The sequence below is a fragment of the Hypanus sabinus genome, chromosome 10 (genome assembly GCF_030144855.1).
Source record: "Hypanus sabinus isolate sHypSab1 chromosome 10, sHypSab1.hap1, whole genome shotgun sequence".
Classification (NCBI taxonomy): Eukaryota; Metazoa; Chordata; class Chondrichthyes; order Myliobatiformes; family Dasyatidae; genus Hypanus; species Hypanus sabinus.
The window spans coordinates 106,835,297-106,856,129 of NC_082715.1; the positions used below are offsets into that span (position 1 = coordinate 106,835,297).

At 42.8% G+C, this 20,833-nt stretch overlaps 1 protein-coding gene across 8 annotated transcripts in view; it reads right to left on the reverse strand.

Moving 5' to 3' along the window:
* The window catches only part of zmp:0000000755 (phosphofurin acidic cluster sorting protein 1), a 271,437-nt gene that overhangs the window by 83,696 nt on the left and 166,908 nt on the right, over positions 1-20,833 (reverse strand). For 7 of the 8 annotated variants that reach the window (XM_059982536.1, XM_059982535.1, XM_059982542.1 and 4 more), the window contains 6 exons: positions 16,179-16,268; positions 13,637-13,762; positions 8,856-9,018; positions 5,913-6,004; positions 5,155-5,235; positions 3,562-3,621 (listed from right to left, as the gene is read on the reverse strand). In XM_059982536.1, coding sequence (XP_059838519.1) covers positions 3,562-3,621; positions 5,155-5,235; positions 5,913-6,004; positions 8,856-9,018; positions 13,637-13,762; positions 16,179-16,268 — 612 coding nt within the window. The remainder of the gene's footprint in view (positions 1-3,561; positions 3,622-5,154; positions 5,236-5,912; positions 6,005-8,855; positions 9,019-13,636; positions 13,763-16,178; positions 16,269-20,833) is intronic. The other variant, XM_059982538.1, reaches the window with a different exon arrangement.

Consider the following 20,833-nt stretch of genomic DNA (forward strand, 5'->3'; position numbering starts at 1 on the left):
ACAGCTCACCAAGCAGTCCCTCACCTCCAGCCCTAAAACACCAACTTTTTCAATCAGTTTGTTCCTCCTAAAGTCAATAACCAGCTTCTTGGTCCTGCTGACATTGATTGAGAGGCTGTTCTGGCATCACTCAACCAGATTTTCAATCTCTCTCCTATATGCTGATTCATCACCACCTTTAATTCAATGTGTGTGTGTGTGTGTGTGTGTGTGTATTTATTTATATTTATATATTAATTTATTTACGTGTTTATGTAGGTATATATGTATAGTTTGTTGTCCTTTGCACGTGGGTTGTTTGCCTTGTTGTGCATGATTTTTCATTGATTTAATGGTGTTTATATCTTCTGTGAATCCCCTCAACAAAGTGAATCTCAGGGTTGTATATAGTAACATATACAGTATGTACTTTGATAGTAAGTTTGTTTTTGTTTGAAAACCTTTCATGTGGCACCTAGTCAAAGGCCTTATGAAAGTCCAAATACACAATATCAGCTAGTTCTTCCTTTGCTATCCTGCTAGCTACACACATAAACGACCCCTAAAATGCTCTATAATGTGAAAGTGTTTCAGTGGCTTCAGCATTGTTCCCATAATGAGAATCCAAACCTGCATATTTGTGTCTGCCCTTCAATACAGTCACACAATCAAGGCTGTAAATTTGGGTCACTGCTTTCAATAGCAGCTCAACCACTGAGTATATCAGAGGATGAGATATTGGTGCAGCTGGTAAAATAGCTACCCCATAGAACCAATGACCGAGGTTTAATCCTGACTTGGCATGCGCTCTGTATGGAGTTTGCATGTTCTTCTCTTATGAACATAAGATTTCCCCCAGCAGCTCTGGTTTCTTCCCACATCCCAAAGTCTAGCTGGCTACGGTAAGTCACCCCTGATGTAGACAGGTGACAGGAGCATCATGCTATTGATGGGCATTAGATAGAGATTAATTTATGGGAAATAAATGAAGGTGAGGGAGGAGGTGTCGCTTACAGGAATAAGTGCAGATTAGTGGGGAGAGATAAATGGACAAGGAAATCAGTAAAAAGCAGAGAGTGGGTGGGAAGTAAAGACGTGTTTGGTAGTAGGATCCCACTGAAAATGGCGGAGGTTGCGGAGAATGGTGGGTTGGATGTGGAGGCTCATGAGGTGGTAGGTGACAACACAAGGAACTCTATGCCTGTTACTGTGGAGGGAATATGGGTGAGCACCGATGTCCGGGAAGTGGAGGAGATGCAGGTGAACATAGTGTCAATGGTAGAGCAAGGGAAACCCTGTTCTTTGAAGAAGCAGGACATCTCCAAAGTCCTAAAAAAAGGAACAGCATTTTCACAAGAGACAGGGTGGGAAAAAGTACAGTCAGTAGGTTTATAAAAGAAGTTGGTAGACAGTTTGTCTCCAGAGATGGAGACAGAGAGATCAAGAAAGAAGAGAAAGGTTTCAGAAATGGACCAAGTGAATTTAAAGGCAGAGTGGAAGTTGGAGGCAAAGTTGACGAAATTAACAAGCTCAACATGGGTGCATGAATCAGCACCAATGCAATCGTCAATGTATCATAGAAAGAGTTGGGGAGCAATACCAGGGAAGGCTTGGACCCATGCTGGGGCCCATTTTGATGTCCACTTGAGTTTGGATAAAGAGAGAGGATCCAAAGGAGAAATTATTGAAGGTGAGGACCAGTTCTTCCAGACAGAGAGGGTGATGGTGCAGGGAACTGGTTGGGTCTTTTGTCGAGAAAGAAGTGGAGAGTTTTAAGATCTTCTTGATGGGGATAGAAACATATAGGGGCTGCACATCCATGGTGAGAATGAGGTGATCAGGGCCATGGAATTGAAAGTTACTGAAGAGATCGATAGCATGTGAAGTATCATGGATATAAGTGGGAAAGGGTTGACTCAAGGAAAATAGAATGGAATCAAGGTGTGCAGACATGAGTTCAGTGGGACAGGAGCATGCTGGATGGGCTACCCCTGCTTATAATCCATACATTATTCCCAGTTAATGCCACAGCAGAGTTAGGGGTGTACAGTGACAGTAAGATTTCTGTAAAGGAAAGATGCCATTAAGCTGGAAGGAGTGCAGAGGAAATTTATGAGGATATTACTGGAACTCAAGGAAATGAGTTACGGAGAGAGGCCGGGCCGGTTGGTATTTTTTCCATTGGAGCATAAGAGAATGAAAGGTAATCTTAATAAGATCATGGGGCCATAGATAGGATATACGCGCAGAGTCTTTTACCTAGGGTGGGAGAGTCGGGAACTAGAAAGCAAAGTTTTAAGGTGAACAGGGAGAGATTTCATAAGAACATGAGGATTAGCTTTTTCCACCTAGAAGGTGGTCAGTATATGGAATGAGCTGCTTGGTGAGGCAGGGATATTAACATCACTTAAATGGTACACGGATGGGAAAGGCTTAGACCGGGGTTCCCAACCTTCTTTATGTTTTGGTCCAATGCCATCAAACAAGGGGGTTGTGCACCCCAGGTTGGGAACCCCTGGTTTAGATGTACATGAGCCAAACACAGGCAAATGGGATCAGCTTAGATGAGAATCTTGGTTGGCATGGACCAAAGAGCCTTTGTTTCCATGCCATATGACTCAATGTCTCTTTGACATTCTCAGGATTTTGAGCTGGTGTGCATCACTTGCAAGTAAACCAAAGCTTCAGACTTGAGAAGGTGGGCACCCTGCCAACTCTATAAGTAACAGCATGTGTTAAACAAAAACAAGAATTGGGTGCAGAGAGGCTGACACACATGCTGGTGATCAAGTTGGCATATTATAAAGTTGCAGGTTTTAACTAATAACCAGGAAAAGAACAGGTAAGATAGGATTGGTTAACTTTAAATATTTAAATGTCTAATTATTACCTTCGCTAAATACCCTGTGCACAAAAATACAAGGCTGGGACAGCACTGACTAATAGCCCCAAGTTACAAGAGGGTTCCTGACAATTACCCGTAGGTATATTTCTTCATCTCAGAAAAGTCCATTTTCTACAGTGACATACCTTTTCATTCCATATACACATAATATAAATTTGTAAGTTTCATATGAGCTAGGAATTTCATACATTGCTGTGTTAATAATCTGAATTCTTTCATTTCAGTGAATATCACCCTTACAGTAAAACATTTTAGCATTATTGTCACCAACTTGAAAAAATGTTTTAAAAGGGTACGGGAGGATTTATGTAGAATCAAATTTAATCCTTAACTTAGCAGCATTGATGATTCAACAGTTCCCTAGTACAATAAGATGGGTTCATGACCTCACAATCTACCTCACTGTGGGCCTTTCACTTTATTACACTTTCCCTGTAACATGTTATTCTACATTCGGTTCATTTCGCTTGTAATGAAATGATCAATATGAATGGTATGCAAACCAGTTTTATTCACTGTACCTAGTGTACATGACAATAATAATAAACAATTTACTGGTCTCTCCCCAGACTGGTAGATTGGCAACCTGTGCTATCTGAACAAATCCTGCACCATCAGTACCCCACTCCTACACAGAACCCACAGCAAGCAGCTGACCCTTCCCAACGTACACCTACCTCATCTGTCACTTTGAATCGCTTCAGCAAGGCAACAAACTTCTGTTTGAAGTTGGGTTGCTAAGTAGAGAGAAAAGACTGTGAGCTGAGAATGCAACTGCAAATTATTGCATAGAGCTTTCTGCACAGGTGGGGATCTGAGCATTACAAGCCAGCACAGAGTGAGCGACAACTTTACTTTTTTATTCCAACCAAGCCTCCTGAGCAAATAACTTTCCACTGAAACAGGCAAGAAAGACTGCAACTAGAATTAGCTCCTGGCCACACCCATACACCTGTCACAGGTGAGCACTGATGAATGTTCAATAGGAGACTTCAGCAATCTTCTTGGTTAAAATGGTCCTGTACTTCAAAAGAATAGATATTCCCTTAAAACAGAAACCAGTATATCCTGGAAAATATAAAGCAGAAATCTTAAACTACAACAACATTTCAGCACACAACCAGATCTTTCATAGTAGGACACAAGAAGGTGTGCCAAGTGTTCCTTTCTATACTTCTCACAGGCTCCCCTGCAGTAGAGTGGTAAACATCTCTGATCTGGTGGGGCTTTTTGTGGGAACACTCTGGGGCCTGGCTTGGTACTGGAGGGGTAACATACACCCAATCTTCTCTAAGGACCCAGCCGGCCAGTCAGCACAGGTGGGTGAACTGGCTTCTTTCTGACCCGGATGAAGAGATCTGGCTCAGGAAGCAGAATTAAAACACGCATTCTTTCTTCATGTTATGGCCTAACTCACCCACAGTGAAGAGGTGGTAAGCTTTCTGTTACCCACTTCCAGTGCTTAGGGTGGAAGGTGGGAGTGAAACAGTCAAACTTATTGAGAGATTTAAAGTTGAAACTTTCTGGCATATCAGTACATGGCTTCTTCTTCTGCCACGATGAGGCCACTCTCAGGTTGGAGGAATAACATTTTATATTATGTTTCAGTAGCTTCCAATCTGACAGCATGAACATCAATTTCTCCAACTTCTGGTAATTATTCCCCCTCCCCTTTCCCTCTTCAATTCCACACATTGGCTTCACTTCTCCTCACCAGTCTTTCACCTGCCGTGGTGACCCTCTCCTTCCCTTTCACCCATGGTATACTCTAAACCTATCAGATTCCTTTTTCTCCAGCCCGTTACCTTTCCCATCTTTCAACCTCCCGACTTCTTACATCATTCCCCTCCCCACTCACCTGGCTTCACCTTCTAGCTTGTCCTCCTTCCCCTCTCCCACCTTTCTATTCTGGTTTCTTCCCCCTTCCTTTCCAGTCCTGATGAAGGGTCTCAGGCCAAAACTTTGACTATTTATGAATTTCCATAGATGCTGTAGACCTGTTGAATTCCTCCAGCATTTTATGTGTGTTACTAATCAAAAACTAATGTAATTTTTCTCCTTTGCCATAGTCAGTCCCTCTTTCCTTCCAAGTGCCTCTTGCATCTTTAATCTTTCATTTTTCTTTCCTGTTCTCCTTTTTCCTCCTTCCTCTCCAGTTGTTCTTCCTTCCTCTGCCTTACCTCTGTCCTCCCTCTGTTCTCTCCCTTCCCCCAATGGGACTCTGTTGGTCAGTTACCGAGTGGGGGTGTTAAATTTATAGCTGGACTTACCCGTGTTATTGAAGTTGCTCTCATCATCTTTCGTCGGGTCTTCTTGGCTTTCCTCAGTTCATCATCTTCGTCATATAAATCCTAGACACAGCCACAAGACACTAGTCAGAGAGAATCTACACACAGGATGACCATTCAATCACTGTCAATACTAAAAAGTTCAATCCTCCCACTACAAGAGTGTTCCAATTTACTGAGGATGACTTTCTAGTGTTTTATGTCAATGACAAACATTGAGAATATACACCACATACCCAAGACCAGCTGTTCAATACATAGTATATTACAGCACAGGAGTAAGCCCTTTGCCTCCTGATACCAACTGAAACATCCCATCTGCCTGCACATGGTCCATATCCCTCTATTCCCTGCCAACTCAAGTGTCTAAAAGCCTCTTACACGTTGCCATCGTACTTACATCACCAGCTCATCTAGCAGCACATTCCAGGCACTTACTACTCTCTGTGTAAAAAAAACTCACTTCATAAATCTCCTTTAACCTTTTCCCTCACTTAAAACTATATAAGTTTAATAATTGGCCATACTTAGTTCTAGGATAGTCAGGAGTTTTTCTCCTAGGATGGAAATGTTGAATATTAGTCCTTCAGTACTGACAACATCTTTGTGAATATCTTCTGCACTCTTTTAACCTAATCACTAGCTTCCTCTAGTGTGGGAACCAAAACTGTCCTTTCCTTAAATTCAATGTTTCAGCCATGTAAGCTGGAGACATCAGACAACTGACAGTATTCTAATACCTGGCTAGGTACAGCATCATCACTGCCTTCCTGCTCAGAGGAAAAACTGTCGTCCTCTTCTTCAGAGTAATTATCAATGTCTGGAGATTGATCTGCAAGATATGAGACAAGATATATGTTACGTTTTCCCACTTGCACCATCACACAATCCTTCAATAAGATGAATGTCCTGGCTGGGGTTATATTTCTACTTCATACATACAAAATGCTGGAGGAACTCATCAACTTAGGTGGCATTTTTGGGCAGAATAAACTGTTGATGTTTTGGGCTGAGACATTCTATCAGGACTGGAAAGGAAGAAGACAAAATAAGAAGGTTGGGGGGAGGGAAGAAGTACAGATTACAGGTAGGTGATAGGTGAGGCCAGCTGAGGGGGAAGGGAGGGATGAAGTAAGAAGCTGGGAGAGGATAGGTAGAAGAGATAAAAGGCTGAAGAAGGAATCTGACAGGAAAGGGCAGTGAATATGGAAGATATAAAAGGAGGAGGGGAACTAGAGGGAGGTGATGGGCAGGTGAGGCATAGGGGTGAGTGGGGAACCTGAATGGGGAATGGAAACAAAGAGGAAGGAGAAACTATCAGAAGTTGGAGAAATCAATATTCATACTATCAAGTTGGAGACTACCAGATGGAATATGAGGTGTTGCTCCCTAACCTGAGTTCGGTCTCCTTGAAGCAGCATAAGAGGCTATGGACAGACATGTCAGAATGGGAATAGGAAGTCAAATTAAAATGGGTAGCCCTGGGAAAATCCTGCCTTATTTGGTGAACGGTGTGAAAGTTCTCGACGTGGCAGTCCCATGATCTGCATCAGGTCTTACCAACGTAGAGGAGGCCACCTGAGGAGCACCAGATATAGCAGAGGATCGCAAAAGACTTACAGGTAAAGTGTCATCTCACTCTCCACTCCTTCTCCTGCTTCCACCTGCACCTTCGTGACCTTCTTACTCTGGCTTCTGCACTCTTCCTTTCCAGTCCTGATAAAGGGTCTCAGCCCAAAATATCAAATGTATATTCCCCTCTATAGATGCAGCCTGACTTCCTGAGCTCCTCCAGTATTTTGTGTGTGTTGCTCAAGATTTCCAGCTTCTGCTGAATCTCGTGTGTTTCTGATTTCCACTTCATAATTGACATTGCAGTACCTGCATACACCAGGAGGTGGCTGTCTCTGAGAGTGAGTAACTGCCTTGTGAACAAGGGCTGACCGAATTCTCCTGGTTCACTGTCCTCAGAGGGGAATTCAATGTATGAGAGTTTCAAAGTCTACCATTATCACTGCAGTTCAGTGCAATGTGTAAAGTTGAAAGGGAAGCACTGAGAATGTATTGCACAAACTGGAGGGTTGGTACTGAGGGAGTACTATCCTAAGAGGAAAGGCAGCACTGAGGGAGCATCACACTGTGGGGGGGAGGCACCAAGGAAGCATCACACTATGGGTGAGGCAGTACTGATCGAGCATTACACTGTGAAAGGGGCAGTACTGGAGGAGTGCTGGTGGGTGGGGTAGTACTGAGGGAGCATCACAGCACGAGAGGAGCAGAGCTACAGAAGTTCTGTATGGTGGGAGGGTCTACACCGTGTGAATTATTCCCTGTATTGTGCAACTCTTAATTTTGAAGATAGTTTATCAGTTACTGTAAGAAGTTGTCTTTTTATTCACCAGCATTGAATTTCCTGACTAATGCTAAATGTAACTGAATCAGGGAGATCTTTGTATGAACACAAGAGAACAGGAGCAGCGTTCCTCAGATCGCCCCCACCTTCCAAGACGATCACTGCTGCTCTAATGTAATAAAGTAAGAAACTGCAGAGAGTGGTGACCTCACATTTGCTTCATGAGCACAACCCTCCCCACCAAGCGTGGTACCTACAGAAAGCATTACCTCAACAAGGCTACATTTATCTCAAAGATCCCCACTGCCATGGCCATGCCATCTTCTTGCAGCTACCACTGGACAGTTTCACACCATCATGCCCAAAAACATTCTAGAACCAACTGGCATAATCCTAATCACTACAGTTTAGTAACACTATGACTGCTTTGCACTAAAATGGACTTTGTGTTTCTTTGGATCCAGTTTTGTTGTTTTGTAGTGTAAGGATGCAGCTTATTTGCCAGTCAAAAGCCCCTTCTGTTGTGTTAATCATGATTGGTTAGTTTAAAAACTGCAGCCACTCTTCCCATTGGTTGGCTTGTGCGCCACAGTGCTCATTTCCAGTTCCAGGTGCCGTGGGGGTGGGGGGGCGGTATAGAATAGTATGTGCAGGAGACCTGCTTTCTCTCTTTCCCTTTGCCTCACAGAACTATCAGGAAGGTATGCTCTGCATGCACTTTTAACTAAGAATCTGTTTGATGAATATTTAGATTTGTAGTTTGTGCATCCTGGGGGAACTTAAATGTTTGGTCGAAATTTTACTGTTTGTAAATAAATGATTAATATGCCAATTCGTAGTTAGTGTTTTCTATCTCATTCACCAAACTCCACAAACCTGCTTCAATTTATATGTTTGTGAAACCTGCGTAAAATGTCTGTTTTTTGTGTGAATGATGTTTACACAATGCATGTGCCTGTGATGCTCCTGCAAGCTTTTCACTGCACCTGTGCGTATATATTACTTGTGCACATGCATGTAACCTAGACTTTGACTCCTCTTCTGTGCCAGTTCCCTATAGCACCTCAATTCCCTGATCTTTTAAACATTTATCTGGTCTTTCTTCTGATAACCCCCATGATCTAGACTCCACAGCCCTTGGGTAAAGAACTCCTGAGATACACCAGACTCTATGAGAAGATACACCTCCAATTCAAATGACCACCCTTTGGATGGCTGTCCAGCAGAGTTAGTGATGTACCTGAAGGCTGTGCTTCTCCAGAATGTGGTATGAAACTGGGTCTGGATAATTTCATTTTGAAAGCAACCACAGCCACAATCAATCACCTACCTGAGGGTTTGGTCTTGGCTCCTGCAAGTACACTGCCATCCTCATGATCAATGGGTTGGCTGGACAGGGAGTAGATGCTGATCTCAGCGACCCGCACTGACACATCTTTAATGTTGGAGTGAAGTCCAAGCACCTGTCCACCATCAGTGGGATGCTGCATTACCTGCCAAGGCAAGCACGTTCTCATTATCACACTGCAGAATACACAAAGTACCAATAGCACCATGCATACACCTTTCCCAACAGAGATTACAAAGCACAATCATCTCCATAAACAGTGTACATCAGACTGCAGTCTCTCTGAAACAACTTGGAGCATTGTGTACAGTTCAGTTCTGGTTGCTGTTTCATAGAAAGGATCTCATTAAGCTGAAAAGATTCACAAGGATGTTACCAGGACCAGAGCACTTCAGTTTTAAGGAAAGAATAGGGAGGGTGGCACTTCTTTTCCCTGGAGTAAAGGAGAATGAGGGGTGTTCTTATAGAGCTTTATAAAATCATATGAGGGGCATAGATGAGGTGGACAGTCACAGTGTTTTCCCAGGATAATGGAGTCTAATGGAGGTAAGGTGACAGGGGAAAAATGAGGGCAAAGATTTAAAAGAGTTCTGAGGGACAATTTTTCACAAAGAGAATGGTGGATATATGGAACAAGCTGCCATGAAATAATAAAGGCAGGGAAAGTTGCCTTTAAAACCCATTTGAGTATGGATAGGAAAGCTTTAGAGACAAATGGAAGTAGTTCAGAAAGGCACCGTATTTAGCAAATTGGGCACAAGGGCCTGTTTTCGTGACATGTGATTCTGTCATTCACTGAAGTCAGAGTGCCTTCAGGGGTCAGTGCGTAGAAACTGGACTCAGATGCCCAACTGTATTTGTAGGAAGAGAGGGAGGCTGGTTACATAGAGGCAGCTTACAGGAAGAGTCGCAGTATGGTAATAGAACAGAGGGAATCAGTTCAGCTCTCTATGTCCCAGTTAGTTCTCAGATTGTATATTACAGGTGGTTCCATTCCCCCGGCCTTTATCAGATGTCACAGAATCAAAGGGTTATGCAGAACATAAATAGCTCTTTGCCCATTTATCCATGCCAACCAGGATGCCTATCTGGGCTGGTTTTATTTGCTTGCATTTGCCCATATCTCACTAAACCTTTCCTATCCATGTACCTGTTCAAATAACTTTTAATTGCTGTAACTGGACCAGGTTCTACAAGTTCCTACTGCAATCTTTTTCTGTTTGAAAGCCCCTGATGAAACAACCTCCGTCACCCCCTTGGATAACACATTCCAAATTCTACATAAAATCCTTAGCTCATGGCACCTTGTTTGCTTCATGGTTCTGCAGTTCATCAATAGTTTAGAGGTGGAGTAAATCAAGAGAGGCATAGAGATGGTGGAGGCACATAGTCTTCTATCCGCAGGAAATGGGAATCAAAGACTAGAGAGCATAGGTTTAAGGTTGGAAGGGATGGGAGATTTAAAAAGAACAATTTAAAAAGGCAACTTTTTCACTCAGAGAGTGTTCAGTAAATGGAACGAGCTGTCAGAGGAAGTGCTTGAGGGACAATAGACAGTATGTCCAGGAGTAGGCCATTCGGCCCTTCTAGCCAGCACCGCCATTCACTGTGGTCATGGCTGATCATACACAATCAGTACCCCGTTCCTGCCCTCTCCCCATATCCCTTGACCCCACTATCTATAAGAGCTCTATCTAACTCTCTCTTGAAAGCATCCAGAGACTTGGCCTCCACTGCCTTCTGGAGCAGAGCATTCCACATATCCACCACTCTCTGGGTGAAAAAGTTTTTCCGCATCTCTGTTCTAAATGGCCTACCCCTTATTCTTAAACTGTGGCCTCTAGTTCTGGACTCACCCATCAGCGGGAACATGCTTCCTGCCTCCAGCGTGTCCAATCCCTTAATAATCTTATATGTTTCAATCAGATCGCCTCTCATCCTTCTAAATTCCAGTGTATACAAGCTCCAATCTTTCAACATATGACAGTCCCGCCAGTCTGGGAATTAACCTTGTGAACCTACGCTGCACTCCCTCAATAGCAAGAATGTCCTTCCTCAAATTTGGAGACCAAAACTGCACACAGTACTCCAGGTGGGGTCTCACCCAGGGCCCTGTACAGCTGCAGAAGGACCTCTTTACTCCTATACTCAATTCCTCTTGTTATAAAGGCCAGCATGCAATTAGCTTTCTTCACTGCCTGCTGTACCTGCATGCTTGCTTTCATTGGCTGATGTACAAGAACACCTAGATCTTGTTGTGCTTCCCCTTTTCCTAACTTGACTCCTTTCAGATAGTAATTTGCCTTCCTGTTCTTGCCACCAAAATGGATAACCTCACATTAATCCACATTAAACTGCATCTGCCATACATTTGCCCACTCACCCAACCTGTCACCCTGCATTCTCATAACATCATCCTGACATTTCACACTGCCACCCAGCTTTCTGTTATCGGCAAATTTGCTAATGTTACTTTTAATCCCTTCATCTAAATCATTAATGTATATTGTAAACAGCTGCGGTCCCAGCACCAAACCTTGCGGTACCCCACTGGTCACAGCCTGCCATCCCGAAAGGGACCCGTTAATCACTATTCTTTGTTTCCTGTCAGCCAGCCAATTTTCAATCCATGTCAGTACTCTGCCCCCAATACCATGTGCCCTAATTTTGCCCACTAATCTCCTATGTGGGACTTTATCAAAAGCTTTCTGGAAGTCCAGGTACACTACATACACTGACTCTCCCTTGTCCATTTTCATAGTTACATCCTCAAAAAACTCCAGAAGATTAGTCAAGCATGATTTTCCCTTCATAAATCCATGCTGACTCAGACTGATCCTTCTACTGCTATCCAAATGTGTCGTAATTTCCTCTTTTATAATTGACTCCAGCATCTTTCCCACCACTGACATCAGGCTAACTGATCTATAATTCCCTGTTTTCTCTCTCCCTCCTTTCTTGAAAAGTGGGACAACATTAGCCACCCTCCAATCAGCAGGAATTGATCCTGAATCTATAGAACATTGGAAAATGATTACCAATGTGTCCACGATTTCTACAGCCACCTCTTTAAGTTCCCTGGGATGCAGACCATCAGGCCCCAGGGACTTATCAGCCTTCAGACTTAACAGTCTATCCAACATTGTCTCTTGCCTAATATAAATTTCCTTCAGTTCATCCATTACCCTAGTTCCTTTGACCACTATTACATCTGGGAGATTGTCTGTGTCTTCGCTAGTGAAGACAGATCCAAAGTACCTGTTCAACTCATCTGCCATTTCCTTGTTCCCCATAATAAATTCACCCGTTTCTGTCTTCAAAAGCCCAATTTTGGACTTAACTATTTTTTTGCTTTTCACATCTCTAAAGAAGCTTTTACTATCCTCCTTTATATTCTTGGCTAGTTTATCTTTATACCTCATTTTTTCTCCACGTATTGCCTTTTTTGTTATCTTCTGTTGCTCTTTAAAAGCTTCCCAGTCCCCCGGTTTCCTGCTCATCTTTGCTATGTTATACTTCTCTTTTATTTTTATACTGCCCTTTACTTCCCTCGTCAGCCACGGCCACCCCTTACTCCCCTTAGGATCTTTCTTCCTCTTTGGAATGAACCAATCCTGCACCTTCTGTATTATTCCCAGAAATACCTGCCATTGTTGTTCCACTGTCTTCCCTGCTAGGGTATTGTTCCATTGAACTTTGGCCAGCTCCTCCCTCATAGCTCCATGGTTCCCTTTGTTCAACTGTAATACTGACACATCTGATTTTCCCTTCTCCTTCTCAAATTGTAGGTTAAAACATATCATATTATGGTCACTACCTCCTAATGGCTCCTTTACCTTGAGGTCCCTGATCAAATCTGGTTCATTGCACAACACTAAATCTAGAATTGCCTTCTCCCTGGTAGGCTCCAGTACAAGCTGTTCGAAGAATCCATCTCGGAGGCACTCCACAAACTCCCTTTCTTGTGGCCCAGTACCATTCTTCAGTCCAGGGAGGTACATTATCAGCATTTGGACAGGTTCATGGATAGGAAAGGTTTAGGGAGATATGGGGCAAACACAGACAAATGGGACCTGCTTAGACAGAAATCTTGGTTAACATGAACGAGTCAGGCTGAAAGGCCTGTTTTCATGCTTCTTTACCCTATGACCCTGCAAGTTCTCCTCAATATTTGGAAACCCGTTTTAATCTTTCCCAGACCAACAGGGAATACAATTCCAATTTGTGTAATCTCATCTGATAACTTAACCCTGAGATCCCAGCTACCATTTGGGTAAATTTAGGCTGCACCCCCTCCATGACGAATATACCTTCCCTCAGGTACAATGCTAATAATCTACCAAGAGCAGCTGGTGGCTTTGTATTGCTGTAGCAATACTTGTAACCAGTCTTCTAAATTAAAAAGACAACAGATTCCTGCCTATGACAATTGCATGATCTATCTACCTGAGTGTTAAATTTTTTATTGCTGCCTGGGTTTCATTTTTATACAGAATGCTGTTCTATTCCTTTTAGCTCCAAAGTGGATGACCTCAGATTTCTTGCTCATGGGTAAAGCACTGATGATATTCCCAATGGGAAGCAGGGAAATTAGACAGGTGCGAGACCACAAGGCACAGGTGTAGGGATGCTGGAACTGCAAGGAACTTCAGGAATGGAGCTGAGAGAGAAAATAAATCAACTATGACTAAATGATGGAGCAGACTAGTTCTGCTCCTATACCTTATGCCTTAAGGAATCTGTCGCAGACAGTGAAAACTTACCTCAGCCATATCGATCGAGCCCACAGCCAATGTCTTGTAGCCTAGGATGGTGCGGTTTTTATACCTCTTCCTCCTCTGCAGCAGGATCTGTAGTGTGTTTGCATCCCTCTTCAGGAAATGGGGGTACTGACAATGGAAGAAAGTGGAGTTTTCAGTTGATTAGAGGTAGCATACTGATATCTCACCAGTTCAAACACCAAAGTACCTCTCATCAGTTTAATTTCACCTGTACTCTTACAATTTCCTGAAGTTTAGGGGTATGGGTGGTTAAGTTACTGTGTTAACAATCACAGAACAAGACTGATGATCCTGATCCAGCTAGATGAGCTATCTAGATAAGTACATGGATAGGAGGCCTTCAGAAGACAATGGGCCAAATGGAGTTAGCACACTGAGCAACACAGTCAGCACGGATGAGTTGGGCCGAATAGCCTGCTTCCATGCTGTATAACTCTATGAGGAGTTCATCCCACTCTAGCACAGCAGAGGGTAGACCCTCACTGTCCATGGTTATTCAGGTTTGGTAGCAGAGTGCAGGCATTGATCTAGAGTCCTGAGCTCAACTTCCACCATAGCAACCAAGCAATTTAAATTCAAGTATTAAACCAGGGGTTCCCAAGCTGGGGTCCACAGACCCCTCAGTTAATGGCAGGGGTCCATGGCATAAAAAAGGTTGGGAACCCTGATTTAAATGGAGCCAGTTAAAAGTAACACTAAAAAGGGTGGCAGTCTCCCAGCATTTTCAGGAGTCGAGTAGGAAGAGATTACCAGAATCCCAAGGTGTGGTGGTGTCATATAATACGCATATCCTCTGTTAAACCACCGGATTCTTGAAAATACCTAATGGCCCATAGAGAAGGAACTCTTGCACCTTTCTCACCTGGCTTATGTGTGTTCTGAACCCTCAGTAAAATGGTTGATTCTGAACTGAAATACACTAGCAAGTTACTCAGATTAAGGGGAATCCGGGATGGGCAATAACTATCCAAATCCCACCTTGTGAGGGTATAATAAAAGAGAAATCAAAGGCAGGCAAAAATCTGAGTTTGTGGTTTACCACTGACCTGCACTTCAAGGTGAGTCTTTTGACAGCAGAGTTTACCAAAGGTGTTAGCAGGCAGCTATCCTTTCTCAGCCATGGCACCTGCGCTGTACCAGTTCGATACCTCCCTCTCTAGCTGTTCTGATAGTGAGAGATATGGAAGAGTATCCCAAGAATGACCTTTCATCCTTGTGAGGATGGACTGAGCCTTCAACTAGCATGATCAGCACTGCGGTTAAACTAAAAACAGCATTGCCAATATATGGCACAGCCACATCTTGGGATTTAGCTCTGCCTACTTAATGTCTGAAAGTGCTGGGAGATCTCCACCCAATGCAGTTGTGGAAGTTGTTGGGTGGGTAGGATTGCACTATCCTCACTGCAGTTTAAAGGAATGATACAATTCTAATGTTAAAACATAAATGCTTTTCAAAACAGATTCCTCTGGCTGGAAACACTAGAACCAGGAGATTAATCTCACTATTTGTCATTTAGGACCAAGATTAGCTTAAAGGCTTTAATGAATTGGTAAATGCTTGGTATCTTGTCCACTAGGATCTATGAAAGTTCAACCACATATTTCAGCCTGAACTCAGTCTGATTTTGTACAGTAAGTGGTTCAAGGGATGTAGGGATCAGGTAGGAAAGTGACAGACGACCAGCCGTCATCTTACTGAATGGCTTCCTCCTGCTCCTGTGTCTTACATTTCCAGTAGAAGTACAACAATGAATACCAGCTAGCTCTTCTACCACAGAAAGAGTATCATCAGTCCTTTGTTCATCAGGTATGAACTCCAGCAGCCTCACAAGCTCTCAGGTTTAGTAGTGATGCGATGTCAGCTGGAAATCAAGCTTCACAATGGCAGTATTTTAGGGGACCTCCCCAAGCAACCTGTTGAGAAATCCCTAGGCAGAATCTGCTGAACCAACCACACTATAGCATTGTAGAGGAATCAGGTATGGCAGCATTGTGGTTAAGGGCTAGCAGTCAGAGTTCTGGATCACTGATCTAGAAACATACAATTTTAAACTCTACTATGGCAAATGAGCAAATTAAATTCAAACAAATATATAAGTCAAGAATTAAAATGTTAGTCTCAGTACCAGCAACAATGAATCTACTAGATGGTTATAAAGGGAAACCTCAGTCCTCATGCAGTTTGGCCTGTATGTGGCTCAAAGCCTACTAATACAGTTGACTCTTAACTGCATGATACATGTTGGTACTGCCCACATTTCATTAAGTAACAAAAATGTTCACTTATATTAATGCAAATATGAACAGATTCAAGGATATGGAGTCAGTAGTGTTGAGGTGAAAAACCAGCAATATTCTCTCGCAAAGCAGGGTCATGAGGCTAAATGGTCTCCCTTACTTTTATATACTTCAGCCTAGAGCAACAAGATTTTAGAGGGGAGACACCTCATTGCTTACTCTTCTAGGAAAGGAAAGCACACAATATTGATGAAAGTGCAAGTGGCAAACCATGCAGTAGATACCTGCAAGGAAAAGGTGAGAGCTAACTCGGTCTCCATCAGCCCCCCTGGCGGGAGAAGATATTCGTTTGACCTTAGGATACGCTTCGAACCCTATAAGACACCAAAAAGAGAAAAAGATCTCTGTCAGTTGGCATGCTGAGGAAAACCTAAAACTTAACCAAATTTTCAATGCCTGTACATGAGGGAGTTTGGAGTGAAGAAAACATAACAACTCAATGCCCATGTCAACAAAAACCTCCTCTTCCCCCTCATCCCAACATTTCTTGTTATTTCTTAAAATCTCCAACATCTAGTTATTAATGACATTGTCTAATGGTCTAGTTCAGAGGTCAGCAACCTTTACCACTGAAAGAGCCACTTGGACCCGTTTCCCACAGAAAAGAAAACACTGGGAGCCGCAAAACCCGTTTGACATTTAAAATGAAATAACACTGCATACAACGTTTTTTTTTGCCTTTATGCTATGTATAAACAAACTATAATGTGTTGCATTTATGAAATTGATGAACTCCTGCAGAGAAAACGAAATTACATTTCTGCATGCAACAAAAACATTTTGAACTCCGAAAAAAAGACGTTGGGTTGAAAGTTACTTTTAAGTAAAATATTCAATGTCTATTTGAGTCCTTCTTGTATTTATGAAAAACGCCGAACTTAAATTTTCCGCCAGCAGCAAACCAAAAATAACGTCAGCCAGCTGTCATCCTGAAAAATGAAAGGACTATTTCACTGAACAATGAAAAAATATGAATATAAGTAAAATAATAGGCAATTAAAATATTTATCATACTTGGTTAATGGGATTTCTGCTCCTGGACCTCAGCGCACAGCGTCTGCACATCAGGGCTGTATGATGTCACCTTCATCTTTACACAGGATCGCAAGCTGTCATCTGTGAGGTTTTCAATATCACTCCATTTGTGTTTCTGAGCAAGAACGGCCTTCTGACGGGCAACATCTTCAAGGTCTGCTGTCAAGCGTCTAAACTTGGACACCCATATGTCTTTGTCGGCTATGTCGGCCAGTTCCATCTCAAGATCAGGTTGACTCACACCTGCCAATGCAGTCGTATTCAGTAGGGAAGGATCGATGCTTAAGGGAGTGACCGGGAAGGATAATGTGTTTTTTTCCTCTCTGAATTCACAGAAGCGTTTCCCAAACGATGTTTGCATTGCGATGATTGCAGAATGTAAATACTCCGAAATTATCATGTCGTGACCTTGTTTGAACTCTCTCAAATTGGGGAAGTGAGACAAAGTGCCTTTCTGTAAATCTCTGGCAAGCACTGTCAACTTGCGCTCGAATGCCAAAACATCCTCCAACATGTGCAGGGCTGTACGTCCTTTCCCCTGAAGAGCTGTGTTCAGCGTGTTCAGGTGCGCTGTCATGTCTACCATGAAGTGTAGCTTTTCCAGCCACTCTGGCTGTTCCAGCTCAGGAAAGGTGAGCCCTTTGCTGCCCAGGAAAGTTTTCACTTCTTCCAGACACGCGACAAAGCGTTTCAGCACCTTCCGTCTGGACAGCCAGCGATAAAAACACGTTGTAGCGGTGTCAGTAAACTGCAGTCAAAGATAGCTTTATTCGAACTAAACAGCCTTGCTTTTCAGCTTCCCTCAACCCAGCCGCCATGGACGCAGATGCTGCAAAAGACGCGTACTCACAAACCCCCGTAGGCTATCTCCCTTAGCCGGAATGCTGGCTAATTGTGAGCCGTTTCGGATGTGGCAGGAAATGTGTCGCTACACTTAGGTTGTACAAGATCACCATAATTACATTTCAAAAGCTAACAAACTAACATAAAATACATTTTAATTAAATACTGACCAATTATTTCCCAAAGCCACAGGGAGCCGCAGCACAGAGGTGAAAGAGCCACAAATGGCTCGGGAGCCGCAGGTTGCCGACCCCCGATCTAGTTCTTGAAAGTGACAAACAGGTCAATAAAATGGTGGAGAAGGTTTCCCTTCATAGACCAGGGCTCAGAACATACAAGTTAAATTGCTCTTTGTGATTCTTTTTTAATAAATGACTTGGATGAGGAATTGGAAGTGGGGGGGTTAGTAAGTTTGCAGATGACATGAAGCTTGGTGGTGTAGATAGTATTGAAGATTATCATGGATTACAACAGGACATAGACAGGATTCAGAGCTGGGTTTAGAAATGGCAGATGGTGTTCAAACTAGAAATGTATGAAGTGATACTCTTTGCAAGGTCAAATTTGAAGGCAGAGTACAGGGTTAATGACATGATTCTTAGCAGTGTGGAGGAACAGAGGAATCTTGGATAGATCCCTCAAAGTTGCTGTGCAAGCTGATATGGTGTAATGACCTTCATTAGTCAGGGGATCTAGTTCAAGAGCTGTAAGGTAATTTTGCACCTCTATAAAACTCTGGTTACACCATATGGAGCACTGTGTTCAGTTCTAGTTGCCTCACTACAGGAAGCAATGTGGAAGCTTTAGAAAAGGTGCAGAGGTGATTTACCAGATGCTGCCTTGCATGCCTTACGAGAATAGCTTGAGGAAGCAGTGCTTTTCTCTTCAAAGTGAAGTGAGATGAAAGGTGACTTAATAGAGGTTTATAAGATCATAAGAGACACAGATAGAGTGGGCAGTCAGTGCCTTTTTCTCCAGGATGGAAATGGTTAATAAGAGAGGACATAATTTTAAGGCAAATATTGGAAAGTACGGTGGGGGGGGGGAATACCAGAGATAGGATTTTTTATACACAGAGAGTGATGAGTACATGGAACACACTGCTGGGGTGGTGGTAGATGCAGATATATTAAGGACATTGAAGAGACTCTTAGATAGGTACATGGCTGGAAGTATTATGGAGGGCCATGTGGGAGGGAAGCGTTAGCTCAGTCTTGGAGTAGGTTAAGAGGATGGCACGATATCGTGGACTGAAGGACCTGTAATGTGCTGTACTGTTATATAGGCACATGAAGGTGCAGAAAATAGCAGGATACAAACATAGTGTAGATAGCAGGATCAGTTTAGTTAGGTGTTTAATTACTGGTAAATAGCTTGTCACAACATTGTACGCCAAAGAGCCTGTCCCTCAGCTGTACAGTTCTATATATTGCTGTAGTGATCAATAGGAATGTGGGTACTGGAAGGGGCAATTTAACTACTAAACCTTGGTTTTCCATAAAGCAAGATTTCAGCTGGTTCCCTTGTGGAGGGAGCTGGGCCTTCCCACAGCTAATCTGAGAGCAGGGCTGGATCATTACCTGCCTCTGTCCCACTTGGCTCCATCCAAGTTTCTCCTATCACCTAGCCGCCACTTAAAACATTACTATAATCTTTGCCTCCACCACTTTCCCTGGCAGCACCTTCCAATCCCTGTGTAAAAAAAATCTTACCCCGTAAATCTCATTTAAACTCACCCCTTCTTATCTTAAAGCTATGTTCTCTAGCATTTGGCATTACCATCCTGGAAAAAGACTCTTGACTATCTACTCTATATATTCCTCTCGTGATTTTTACTTATCTATCGGGTCACCCCTCTGCTCCTTATAACAAATATTCTCTAATGTTGGCAATGTTCCAGTGAGTCTCTTCTGGGACCTCTCCAAAGCATCCAAACGTATAAACCAGAATTGCACACAGTACTGCAAGAGAAGCAAAACCAAGTCTATACTCATATAGAGCTATGCAGCATGGAAACAGGCAACTTTACAAAGCTGCAACAAAATTCTTAACTTTCATACTCACTGACGCACCTGATGAAGGTAGATACGCTGTATGCCTTCTTTACACCCATCTCTACTTGTCCTGCCACCTTCAGGGAGCTATGGATCAATATTCTTTAAGGACCATGCCACTTACTGTACATACTTACTTTTGACCTCTCAAAATACAACATATCACACTAGTCCAGATTAAACTCCATCTGCCATTTCTCCACCCACATTTTATAACTGATCTGTATTCTACTGTATTCTTTGACAATTTTACTCTGTCCAAAACTCTGCCAATTTTTATGTTAGCTGAAGACATACTGATAATTTAAGTCCATATCATTTATATATATATCACATACAAAAGCACTAATGCCTGTGCAACACACTGGTCACAGTCAGTATAACATCCCTCCACTACTTCCTTCTATCTTCTGTGTGGGCAAGAACATTGCACATGGAATATAAGGTGCAGAAATACTTCAGTTCAGTGTTCAAGCCAGATAAGTAATGCACAGTAAAACTTCATTAGTCCAACAACCTTGAGACATTAATGCTTTCTGGACTTTTGGATGTTGTTCTTACCAATCCTCCAACACATTCTGAGTACACATTTTTCAGATGTTATAGAGTAGCATAAGTTTCCAGCAGAGTCATTAAGTTTAAAGGGAACAGAAGAAACAAGGTCACAATAAGTTTCAAGGGAGAATTGGCAACTAAGCCAGTTTCAGTGGAGCATGCCTCAGTGGGTTCAAGAGTTAAATGGAGTGCAGGTGACAAAATCCTGGTGAGTTAAAGGGAATGTTGGAAGCAGAGTGCAATGTGTGTGAAAAGCATCAACACCTGATGTGTCTGATGCCAAACCAGTGGGTTTTCCAAGCAACTGAACAGCAGATGGTCAGAAAATTATTGCATTTGTAAAATGGTGCGAGTTTCAGCAGTGCTGATGTTCATACAGACCAGGGTATGCT